At 50.6% G+C, this 12,935-nt stretch overlaps 1 protein-coding gene across 1 annotated transcript; it reads left to right on the top strand.

Moving 5' to 3' along the window:
- Window positions 1–8,092: 8,092 nt before the first annotated feature.
- Window positions 8,093–9,928, top strand: Smim32 (small integral membrane protein 32). Its single transcript, XM_074058851.1, has one exon. The coding sequence runs from the start codon at window positions 8,943–8,945 to the stop codon at window positions 9,252–9,254; it is 312 nt and encodes a 103-aa protein (XP_073914952.1). The 5' UTR covers window positions 8,093–8,942; the 3' UTR covers window positions 9,255–9,928.
- Window positions 9,929–12,935: the final 3,007 nt, after the last annotated feature.

Genomic DNA, 12,935 nt, shown 5'->3' with positions numbered 1-12,935 from the left:
TCCAGGCCCTTGGAACTGAAGCCACTTTGCAGCCCAAGGCAGCTAAGGCCTGTCAGCATTTGCATCCACATTGCAGGTGAGTCTGCAGGAATTATCCCACCATCTCACACTGCATGGGGCTGGGGAACCAGCAACACTCAGAGCTTCTGACTCTTTAGGGCATTTATTATCTCCCTCTACTTCCTGGTTACCCACAATGTGAAAGTTTCTGTTATCCTTCCATAGCCCCCTCTCAGAGGCCCACCAGCATCTAAGGTCTTTTTATCTCTCCCAACAACTTACCCTACTCAGGATCTGAGCGATAGTTTCTAACATCAGGATTGGAAAACTTGGTCTTACTCAAGGCTGCCATGTAAGATTCAGCAATGTGTGCACTGCCGAAAGGTAGGGTGCAACAGGAGGCCAAGAGGAAGGCCACCTTTTATAATTCACCCAAAGAGGCCATATGTGCTAGCCACAGCCCAGTTCTTGCTCATCATGTCCTGTTCCAAACCTCAGCCTAGGCATTTTTTGGTAATACTGGCCTTACACTTGCTTGGCAAGCACTCTACAACTTGAGCCACTCCACCACCCCAGCCTAGGCTTTTGAAATGCATAAACTTGAAATGAAAAAGCCAGTATTTTGCCTTCTTTGTTAGCTGAGCAATGCAAGGTTGTCCTTCCTTGAGGCAATTAATGAACAGTCTGCCTGCCATCCTGCTACAAGGAAGGATCGTGTGTCAGGAAATGTAGGGGACAACCCAGTTAATACTTGATGGCATCATAAGCACCCACACATGCACAGACATTCAGATGTACAGCCCATTTGTAGATGCTGGGTTTGAATCCTATCTGGGGACCAAAACTTGAATTTTAAAACTAGAACAGGGGATTGTGAAGGGGTTGCGGTGGGCGATGTCCAATGAGGAGAAACTGAGACCAGTCCCTGGAGAGTGCCACCCACCCCTAGCCCTGCAGAGCTGCAGGACATTGCTTTTCTTCGCTTGGGTGGGCGAATTCAGGAACTAGAGCCCCAGGCTGGATGGTGGCTTGCCATATCTTGAAATGCCCTTAACACCCCTGAGTGTCTTCTTTGGTTCCACCCACTCTCTGGGGGAGTGATGGTTTAAGACTTTTTCCAAGAAGGGACCAGATGACTGGCGTCAACCAGCCCACTCTTCCCATTCCCCAGACATGAGGCTGCTGGGAGCCTCCTTGGGGCAGGAGAAGCCTCTTCCTCCGCAGAGGTAGGGTGCAGCACACCACAAGTGTGTCCCCAAAGAAGGACTTCCGGGATAAAGATAACAGAATGTCCCAGCTGGGAGGCCCAGGGGAGGAGTGCCAGATCACCTCTGCACAAAATGGCAATGCTAATAGAGTTTCCAATTTGGGCTTTAAAATGCCACTTAAAGGACAGCTCCAGTTCTCTCACTTAAAATTTTTCCAGATTTCTTCACAAGTCAGGCCATGGGCCTGTATGTCCCTCTGCCTCCCTCCCTGTCAAGGGCTAACAGAGGAGCCAGTTTTGATACTTACTGCATGGCTTCTCTGGTCAGGGGGCCTTTCTCCGCCTCTGTCCATATCCACAGTACCTTCTGCCAGGCCCCAGTACAACCCACCAGGACCTGCAACATCCCTTGGTAGAGGACAGTGCTGTGCAGTGGCAGGGGCAAGAAGAAGGAGAAAAGAAGTGAGAGCCACCCCCAGGCCCATGGCCACAGGGAAGGTTTGCAGTAGGGGATGATTGGCTAAAGAAGAAATTTATCCAAACATAAGAGAATTGGGATCTCTTGAACAGTCGTCCCTTATTTGTTATCCTGGTGGACTGGTTCCAGGACCCGTCGGATACCAAAAACCCTTGATGCTCAAGTCCCTAAATGGTGTCATACTTGCATGATCTTATACTAAGTCATCTCTAGATAACTTCTATACCTAATTCAGTGTAAGTGCTATAGGAATAGTGTTATTCTGTATTGTTTGTGGAATAACAAGAAAAGAGTCTGTTCAATACACATTTTTTTGGATGTTTTCCACCCATAACTGGTTGCAGATATAGAGGGTCAACTGTGATTATGGAAGGGAAACCAAGTTGTTGAGTTTTTTAACCTTTGGGAGAAAAAGAAAACACAATTTCTCTTAAGAAATTATGCAAGTTTTGCAAGCTTAGATTTTCTTCCCCTTTCTAGTCAGGGCTAGAAATCCTGTCCTGTGGTTTCAGTATATGGGGGAGGGGGCTGTCACGAAGAGCAGATGCTTCCCTGAGGCCAGCCTCCCATTAACCCAGGAAGTGACCTTGATCTGATGCCTGTGAAGACAGGCTCTGCAGGAGGCCAGGACAGCTACCAGGGGCAGAGCTTCCTCTAGAAGTCAGGTTTGGAGGCTTAACCTGGTTTTCCAGATGGGGTAAGAAGGAGGTGGTACCTGTCTTTGCAGGGCCAGGACTTAGCCCCAGGAGAGGGAAGTCAGGCTTCTCTAACTGCCCACCCAGACTCCCAGCTCAGGAGCACAATCTGCAGCTAAGACCTTCAGCCTGTACTTCCTGTTGCTCCAGCCTGGCCCCAGCGCCCCATGGGCAGGCCCACAGTGCCGCACTAGAAGCAGACAAGAGAAAATGGAGCCCCACCATAGAACTTCCTTCTGATGCTTCCCCAGTCATGGATGGGTTACAAGTCACCTGGGTCATTCATTCCCTGGCCTCCCTAAAGGGCTGAGCCAGAAGCCAATCTTGGTAGTTTGGTATTATTTTGTTTCACATTTTGGGTCTTTGTCAGGTCTTTTTAACATATATTTTGATTTCACTTCTTTCTAAATAAATATTTGTTTTAAAACTTAATCCTGGGGTCTTAGTCTCAGAGCCCTAAGGCCCCTAAGAGATACAAACTCTAGATTCTACCCCTGAAGATGGGCCACAGGAAGAGCAAAGGGAACGAGACTGCTCTGGTCTTGGTGTTCAACGATGGAGATCTGGCCTGGGCAATAACTGTACTGATGAAATACTGATGGCAAGAAGAGAAAGAAGACTCAGCAAGGACACATGTACCACAGAAATGAGGCACTGGCCACAAGGGGGAGCTAGCCAACCTCTTGGACTCTGATCTCAGCCCCAAATCAGAGGTGGAAACCCAAGGACAGGTCATCATCACTCACCCTAGGAAGAGTCAAAATCCAAGGCACACAGTTGGAACCAGCAGGAGACAGCTGGGACTAACCTGGATCTCGACCACCAAAGACAGACCACGGAAGAGAGGCCAGGAAGGAAAGGTTTGCTGGGACAAGTGGCTTCTGAGGAAAGACTTGTTTTGCTGGGACTTCAGCCCCTGGAACTGGCTTCTTCTCTTAGGACTCAACAGCCTTCTGCAAAGGGTCAGCAGTCCCAGCCTCACCAGAGCAAAGAGGAGCCTCTGCTGAACCTTAGCCCAGCACTGCCACCACTTTTACATCCTGCTTGACAGGGGACTTCCTACTGAGTCCTCCCCTCCACTCTCCTCTCCCAGGATCACATCAGCACTGTGATTTCATGTTCTCCCCACTGCCTCTTGTTTTGGCACCTTCCACTCATCACAGGTATCTCCCCCAATGCAGGTCTGCATGTGCTTCCTGGAAGACCTAGGCTGGCATAATGCCAGACTGGAATTTTCTCCTTGCCATAATTAGAAAAACCAAATAGATAAAGGCAAAATCTTTGTCACTATGCCTGTCAATGATGTTTAATACTGTACCCAGATGCCATACCCTAGAATTCATTACCACTTGAGGGCTACATACCAAATTTAAGGAAATATAACCTAGAAAAAATAATGAAAAACTTCCTGAATGAGCTCTTTGGCCATGGTCTTACCACCAAGGCTACCACATTCTAGATCTTCCCCCAAAGTTTTCCATCAGTGCCACAGGGGAGGGCCCTCCTCATTAACTGAACACACCTCCTTCCTGTCTTGCTGCTTGTCTCTGTTTCAGGGTCTCTGGCACTCTTTTTGACTCCCAGTCTCCCACTAGTGGAACCTCACAGGCCAGGTATACACAGACATGCCGGGAAGTCTAAAGGCATTGCCTTAAAGACCCCAGCCCGAAGGCCAGATAACCTTGAGCCTAGCTATTGATCCTAAACCATAGTCTGTTCCAGCCCCCTGCTCCTTTTGTCACGTGCCAGCTCTACTTCAGACTTAGCCTGCTATCCAGTTCTTGACCAGGGTGATGGCCTGTCCCCTTAGCATGCATGACTCCATCACAACACCTCTCTGGTTGAGCCCAAACAGCAGGAGGGCAGTTTTGCCACCATGAAAACCCTGCTATCAGTCCCAGAAGCGTGGAAGCCTTGTGTTGCTGTGTCACTGGCATCACACCACGCAGCCGGTGGCACCCAGAGAGGCAGGCAAGGTCACGTATCATTGGAACCAAAGAGAATGATGTTGAGGCACTAACCAGTGGGTGGTGAGATTTTGTCCAAAAAAAATAGCATCTCCAGAGTAAACCATCCCCAGAGTTATAGCCAACACCCATGCCTGCAGGTCCAGGTTTGCATCCTTTCTTCGCACCCCCAGCCAAAGCCAGTCATCCAAAAACCAACTCTCTTCATCCCACCATCTGATCCAACCAAAGATCTACAGACTGACTGGACAAGAGGACAGAGCTGGAGGCACTGTTTCTGGCATAGAAGACTACATCCTTTGGTGAACAACCCGAACAATCATCTCTCCCTCACACCCCATCACCCTCCTGTTGCCCCACTTCTTAATCCAAACTGTAGTCACTTTGAATATCTGGCGTGAGTACTCTCTAAGCCTCCTATTGTCTACCCTCATTTGGAAAATTGCTTAATTTTGGAGCCTAGACTTGGGCTACTTGCCTTTTAGTGCTTAAAAATGGCCATCCTAAAGTCACCAATCTGTTGCCAAAGTCATCTGTAAAATAAATAAAATTGCCAGGGGTGATGGAAAGACGAGAGAGAGAGAGAGAGAGAGAGAGAGAGAGAGAGAGAGAGAGGAAGGAGGGAGGGAGAGAGAGGGAGGAGTGGGAGAAGGAAGGAAGGGAGGGAGGAAGAAAGAAAGAGAAAAAGAGGGGAAAGGAAGGAAGGGAAGGAAAGAAGGAAGGAAGGAAGAAAGGAAAGAGAGTGAAAAAGAAAGAAAAAGAAAGAAAGAAAAGCAAGCAAGCTAATTCTTCCAGCAAGGGCAGGGTCAGCAGTCATAAGAAGGGGGCATTCCATTCTACAGCAGTCTAAACTCACACCCCACTCCACACACAGGGAAAACCCACTACAGCAGCAACCAGTCCAATTTCAGTAAGCAGCTCTTCACCCTTGACCTTCACCACAGCCTCTGTGGGACACTAATAATTCCCCTAATATGTGGAAGAAACAGAAATGGCTTCCCTGAGTACCACAGGCTGATGTGGCATAGTTTACAAAATCCTGGCTCCAATGCTCCTTGTCTCCCAAGTTTCCACTCAACAAGCTGCTTTGTTATGGCAGAGAAGGCACCGGTGCCTTGCCTCCCTCGGGCTCTTATACAGACAGGCTGGCAGGGATGGCACGTGTGTCACTCAACAACTACGTAATGGGAAAGAGGTCTCTCTGAGGTCCCAGCCCCATGACCTCTGCCTGTCAAAGTGGACCTCTGGGCCCCTTTTATAATCTTTCCAAAGACTTAAATGCATGAGTACACAAAGCTTCCTTAATGGAAGGTCGCTCTGGCTTGTATAAAAAGCTATGTAAACTTCATCTCTGCATTTACTCAGTACCAGCTTTGTTTAATTTCCTGCCTGGGGATGTGCAGGGAACGTGACTGCCCTCTCATCACTCTGAACATCTTTCAGAAAAGAAATTGTACCCTCCTCATTTAGGGACCAAGAGACCCCCCCCAAAAAAGGGCAGTCTACCTCTTCTGACTTTGTCAAAAGGAAAGGCAGCTTGACCATGTTTCTTGTTGAAAAAGACAGGTAAGACTGAGTTGGATAGCACAGGCTGTGCAGTTTACAGCTCCCTTGTACCACATCCATGTGTGACCTTGGCAAATGACATCCCTCTCTGGAGTTCCAGCTTGCTCCTGGGGAAAATGGGGGTAATGGCAGTGTCCTCACAGGTCGCTGAGTGTGTCTGTGTGTGGGGGGGGGGGTGGGTAGCAGGGAGATGAACCCTGAAGCCCATGCTGCATATTCAGCTTAAGGATAGCAGCTACAGAGCTAGTCTGCCATGGGAGGTGGCTCATTGAAGAAGTCAAGTGCATGGGGGCTGGAGCCCATGTTCAGGCCTTAGCCTGAACATGGTGTGAGACCTTGAAGCGTGAGGCAAGAATAAGTGGTGTCACCTACCAAGAGCAATGATTGGAGCTGCAGGAACCCTCTACCACACCACCCTCTGCAGACTCTCCTATTCCACAACTGTTTCCTGGCAGATTACACCTTGTTTCCAAAGCAGGACCAGAAATCACCAAGCATCACCTCTTGTTCTGCAGCCCAGAGGATTGGGACCTGGTCCTGCCACAGATTCACTTAGGCCCTCCCAACTGAGCTGCCCAGGGGGTGTCAGGAAGCCCACTCACCTTGTGTCATGTGTGGAGCTGTGTGAAAGTAGAGGAAGGAAGCCTTGCTATGCCCTACACAGAGTACAGGAGAAAACTCCAGGCCAAACCCCAAACTGAGCCCACTCAAGCCCTGCATTCAAGTCTTCCCAGGACAAAGGAGGTTACTGACAACAGAGGTTTCTCCTGTTTAAAGCCCTCCATCCACCACATGCAGACTCTCACCATGGCCAACAGTGCCAGTGAGGCCTGCTCACAGTTTCTGTCATGTTCATAGGATCCTCTGGCTGAGGAAAACGTCCTGCAAAATAGGTCTTCAGAAAAAGGGACTCATGCCCATTGCCTCTGCTACCACTGTATGTTATGTACATGGTCGCTGTCCTGTGCTGACAAGGTTAAGCCTGCCACCTCTCAGATCCAGCTTTGCCATCTGAAAAGTGAACAGTTGGCCAAGCACGGGAGCCCAGGGTCCTGTGCACTTGAATCACATTGGACAGCTCCCTAGAACCAATGCAAGCTCTGTCTGGGGTGGCCACTGAACAGATGGCAGGGCTGAGTCCTTTGAGTCAGTCCCATCCTGGGGCTCAGTGGAAAACGTTGCAGAGGGCTTCTTGGAGCATGTTTGCTTCTTGTTCACGGTCAAACACATAGAGTCAGGATTTGTGACTGCAGTTTCAAAGTCAGGTAAAGAGCACCCAGGTGTTTCTGCTGTGCTGAGCAGGGAATTGTGGGGATGAGCTTCTGCCTGGCATACCTTGGTTGTTCTTGCTGTGCACGTGGTCAGGAACAAGGTGCAGTGGGGGGAGGGGAATAACTAACACCTCTCTACCAGTTTGTTCACCCCTTTTCCCAAGCTTCTTCATAGGGGGAAAAGGAAGGGGCAGAGAGACACAGATGTAGACTTGGCTAAACTTGGCTGATCTTGTGTGAGGGTCTCCAATAATTGGCAAAGCAACAGAGCTGGGACTAGGGTGAAGAGTGAAGCATCTAGGGTGCAAAGCTGAAGGAGGCACCTGCTTCTGACCCCACCCTTACAGATCCTGAAAGCTAGGGCTTCCTTCAGTCCTGTGTCTTCTCCCCTGCTGCCCCCTGGTGCCTGACCCACTAGGCAATGACTTCAAGGTGTTTGTTGAGGAGAGGCCAAGGTGCTGGAGGTGGAGAGATAATTGGAAGGTTTAGGGAAGGAAGTGAGGAGTTTCCACTCCTAGAAAAGGAGACCCTGCTTCTTAGTCCCACTGACTGCCCACCTCGGCCCTGGCCACCAAGCCTTTTCAGGTCTGCCAAGGGTGAGTGGGTCAAGAGTAGGCCAGGGTTGCTAAGTGAGTGGGCTCCTGGTGGGGGAAGTACGGGCATCCACAAGTCCCACTGTGAACAGTTTTTTCCAGGAGGCCTCTGCCTTTGCCAATGTGTGGGGCCTAAGCTACCCAGCAGCCAGTGGGGCTCCATGCAAACCCAGTTCCGCTTGGAGGGAGGACATCTAGGAAGAGAGGGAAAGCAGGTGCCCAGGCTCTGCTGATCTGGTGAGCCTTGTCTCTAAGTCAATTTACCACCCTCAATGGTCTGCCTGTTTTGCCTGTGGCTCTGTTCCTGTCTGTAACTGCATTTTTGTCCCTCTCTTTTTCTGTGACCCTCCCTGTGAGCTCTGGCGCACTCTCTCCCTCCCCCTCACTCTGCTTCCCTTCCCCCTTCCTGCCCTCCCTCTCTCCCTCTTCTGGATCCTCTGTCCCTCCCAGAGTGATGTGAGGCCGGCCAGGGGCAATCACAGCAGCGTCCTCTCTCACTGTCATTGGTTCGCAGCCTCTCCCGCGGGCAGCCGCCGCCAATCCCGCACCCCCCGCCTCCCGCCCAGTACCGAAGCGCGCTCAGAGCTCAGTCTCCAGCTCAGACCCGGGCGCAGCAGCGGGAGCGAGTGAGGACAGGCTTGCTCCCCACCGGGCGTCCTGACAGGGACCCCAAGCTTCAGGACTGCTCGGTGACACTGCGGTGGCAGTGGCAGGAGAACGCTGACGGCTCTCAAGCTACCCGCCCTCGGTGCCCTCTTCGTCCAGCGCTGAGCTGGGGTCCCGGACTGCAGCTGTACTCAGCAGACCTCTTGCAGCTGCTGCAACCCAGGGGTGCCCCGGAGCCGGAGCTCACTGGAGCTGGAGGGCGGCTGTAAACCGTGAGCCCAGTGAGGGACTCGGGACCTCGCTCCCGGTCACAACGGCGAGTAGCAGGGAGAGTCCGAGGGGTGCAGCTCCGAGGGTTGGGGTCCGCCGCCCCGCGGCGAAGGCAGCTGGGCACCGAGGCGAGTGAGAGGACGGGTCCCGGGATCTCTGCAGCCCCAGCTGGCTGGAAGTCACCGGTTCTCGGTCAGGTGCGCGCTGCGGGGCGGGAGGGGGACGCCATGGAGGCTCAGGGGAGCGCGGAGTGAGGTGGTCCGGCTGGGGTCGGTGGGACCCACGGACCATGTACGGCGACGTGTTCAACGCCACGGGTGTCCCCGAGGCGGCGGGAGGTGGCGCACTGGCCCCGGGAGCCACGGTCAAGGCAGAGGGCGCTTTGCCGCTAGAGCTGGCCACCGCGCGCGGGATGAGGGACAGCACGGCCACCAAGCCCGACCTGCCCACCTACCTGCTGCTCTTTTTCCTGCTGCTGCTCTCCGTGGCACTCGTCGTCCTCTTCATCGGCTGCCAGCTGCGCCACTCGGCCTTCGCCGCGCTGCCCCACGACCGCTCGCTGCGCGACGCCCGCGCTCCCTGGAAGACGCGGCCGGTGTAGCGGTGAACTGAGCCAGGGTTGCGGGGCGCCCTGTGCCGGCCGCACCGACAGCTTCCGCAAGAGCGGGACCCGGCGGGCTTGACGCTGGGGTCGCTGACCCCTGGGAACACTTCGCCCTGACCCAAAGGCCCTTTCCGACCAAGAGCAACCCGAGAGTAAAGGGAGATTGGGGTGGTAGCTGTGTAGGGTCCTAATCCCAGTACCTGGAGGTACTCGCCCGGCCGAGCCTTTCTTGTCCTGGACGGCGGGTTCTGTGGGGAACCATCAGGAGCATCGCCGGCCGCAGGCTGACTTCCTTACTTTGTACACAGAAGAAGCGACCAGTACCACGGGGAGCGCAACTAGCCAAGGGGTGGCTGGACGCCCTGGCCCTGCGGCGCTACTTTCTCTTTTGCTCCTTGGTACTGAGGACCCCATAAGATCCGAGATCCAACTCAGCCGGACTTATAGAATGATGGCCCCGGAGGGCCTCCTCCCTATGGGGAAATGACAGGACAGTGGGTTTCAGTGGGTCGCACATCGGTTCAAATACCCAGTTCCCTTTGAAGGCAGGGGCGGAAAGGGGCCAGAGAAAGGGCACGCGGTGTCACCCTCAGGACGCTGCGGTTGGGCAGCCGCATCTCACATCTCCAGGGACCACATTTCTACAATAAAAACTCACGGAATTAAATCCAGCGCTGAGAACATTCTGGTCATTGGTTGCGCCGCTTTGGAAAAGGTCACAAAGAGGGGTCGATCCCAATCCCGAGCAGGAAGAGACCCAAGCTTGACTTACCTCACCTGCAGCTGTGGCCCAGGTCAGTCTGAGGATACCCTTCCTCTCTAGCTTTCCCCAGCGTCAGTCAGTTATGTGCTCTGGGAAAATTGCTGGCTGACATGCAAAGTGAGTTTAACCGGACTCCACGGAGACCCTTCCCTGAAGGGCAGTTCCCTCCACCCACTCCATCCCTTTGCTCTCAGAGCCTCTCCATGGGCCTGAAATCCCCCCATCCTGAACCAGAACCAAGACCTGGTAAAGGAAGGTCCCGAAGGTGGGTAGTGGGGGCGGTTACTCAGCCCTTCTCCCAAGCAGACAGGAAGAATGGAGAACCCTGCAGGAAAGAAATGGATAAGCCTAGCTAGAGGAAAGAATTTCAAAGAATTTGGGAGAGAATTAAGAAGCTTGTGACAATCTTGACTATTTTCAAAGTTAATCTAACCCTAGGGAATCTTTTTTATGAGAGCTTAAAATACTTGGCTCAATGTGACACTGAATTTAGAGAAGTTTTGACTAAAAAATAACTTAACAGATTACCTGAACTATGTTGGGGGATGCTGGGGCCCTCAGACTGTGAAGCAAGATAAGAACTCTTGCCCCTGGCCAAATGCATACAGCCATGCAATTCTGAAACACTTACAAGGATCGTCAGACACCAAAATGTTCCAGAGGTCAAGCTTGAGGTTGGGGAAGAGACTAGCCAGAGCTCCCATCACCACTTCCCTTCAGCCAGTGCCTAAGATTTCCTTCTGGCCCCATCTCAGGAAGCATGGGAGATGTGCAAAAGAAAACAGGACAACCTCCCTGGGCTTGATTCCCCACACCTTCCAGAAGTAACCCCAGCCAGGCTGTAATGACACCAATTCTATGATCACCTCACAGAGTATTTTTAGCTTCGTCTTTGAAGATGTAGCCAAACTTCTCCAAGCCTCCTGTAAGTGTAATCCAGCTAGACTGCATGTGCCTTGATTACAGAAAATAGATGACAATAAATGTGCAAAATATGAGACCCTGCTGACATACCAAAATAACATGCTGCTGATATGGAGGTCCCTTCATCCTTGATCTGGGGGTTGGGAGAAGCAGAGATTAATGTAGGACCAGGGCATTCCCTTCACCCCATGTCCTGGTGGCCACATTTGAAGACAGTAAGTAGAGTGGTCACAGTACAACCCTGGATTCAATTGTATGGCTTTAAATTCCATCTCCACCTCTCACTAGCTATGTGACCTAGTGAAATCATTCACCCTATGTGATCTTGTATCCTCATCTGTGGAATGGGTATTATATCACTTAGCTCTACAGGGGTGAACACTAAACAGCATACCCAATGTAACATCGTAGCACAATGCTTGCACAGAGTGAGCACCCAAATGTTAGGTATTGTTGGAGTGGACTATAGTAGAGGCAGCTGACAGGATGTAGTCTCAGGAGAGCCCGCTGTCTTCGGTGGCTATAAAGAAAAGCAAGGGAGATCTCTCCACTTTCTGTAGTCTTCCTCAATCTCTTTCTTCAGAAGTTTATAGTTTTTCTTGTAGAGGTCGTTCACATCTTTTGTTAGATTTACACCTAGGTATTTGATTTTTTTTGAGGCTATTGTAAATGGAATTGTTCTCATATATATTCTTTTTCAGTTTGTTCATTATTAGTGTATAGAAATGCTAATGATTTTTCTATGTTGATTTTATATCCTGCTACCTTGCTGTAGCTATTGATGATGTCTAGAAGCTTCTGAGTAGAGTTTTTGGGTCTTTAAGGTATAGGATCATGTCGTCTGCAAATAGGGATATTTTGACAGTTTCTTTACCTATTTGTATTCCTTTTATTCCTTCTTCTTGCCTAATTGCTCTGGCTAGGAATTCCAGTACTATGTTGAATAGGAGTGGAGATAGTGGGCATCCTGTCTAGTTCCTGATTTTAGAGGGAATGGTTTAAGTATAATGCTGGCTGTAGATCAGCAATACCACTCTTGGGGATACACCCAAAAGATTGTGACACAGGTTACTCCAGAGGCACCTGCACACCCATGTTTATCGCAGCACTATTCACAATGGCCAAGTTTTGGAAACAGCCAAGATGCCCCACCACTGACGAATGGATTAAGAAAGTGTGGTATCTATACACAATGGAATTTTATGCAGCCATGAAGAAGAACGAAATGTTATCATTCGCTGGTAAATGGATGGAATTGGAGAACATCATTCTGAGTGAGGTTAGCCTGACCCAAAAGACCAAAAATCGTATGTTCTCCCTCATATGTGGACATTAGATCAAGGGCAAACACAACAAGGGGATTGGACTTTGAGCACAGGATAAAAGCGAGAGCACACAAGGGAGGGGTGAGGATAGGTAAGACACCTAAAAAACTAGCTAGCATTTGTTGCCCTTAACGCAGAGAAACTAAAGCAGATACTTTAAAAGCAACTGAGGCCAATAGGAGAAGGGGACCAGGAACTAGAGAAAAGGTGAGATCAAAAAGAATTAACCTAGAAGGTAACACACACGCACAGGAAATCAATGTGAGTCAATGCCCTGTATAGCTATCCTTATCTCAACTAGCAAAACCCCTTGTTCCTTCCTATTACAGCTTATACTCTCTCTTCAACAAAATTAGAAATAAGGGCAAAATAGTTTCTGCTGGGTATTGAGGGGGTAGGGGGGAGAAGGAAGGGGTGGAGTGGGTGGTAAGGGAGGGGGTGGGGGCAGGGGGGAGAAATGACCAAGCCTTGTATGCACATATGAATAGTAAAACAATAAAAATTAAATAAAAAAAAGAAAAGCAAGGGCTAGTCCCTTTAGGAAAGAACATGAGTGGATGAGTGGCTTAGAAGTCACATGCAGCTTCTGGGCCAATATCAGCTAGAGCCAGTGTTCTGGGAGACTCATGGGATCCCTTAATAAAATATTGATGCAAGGTATCGAGG

The sequence above is a fragment of the Castor canadensis genome, chromosome 16, assembly GCF_047511655.1.
Source record: "Castor canadensis chromosome 16, mCasCan1.hap1v2, whole genome shotgun sequence".
Taxonomy (NCBI): domain Eukaryota; kingdom Metazoa; phylum Chordata; class Mammalia; order Rodentia; family Castoridae; genus Castor; species Castor canadensis.
This window is presented reverse-complemented; position numbering and strand designations above follow the sequence as displayed.

Coding starts and splice junctions, on each gene's coding strand:
- Smim32 (XM_074058851.1), top strand. CDS start 8,943: ATGTACGGCGACGTGTTCAACGCCACGGGTGTCCCCGAGGCGGCGGGA.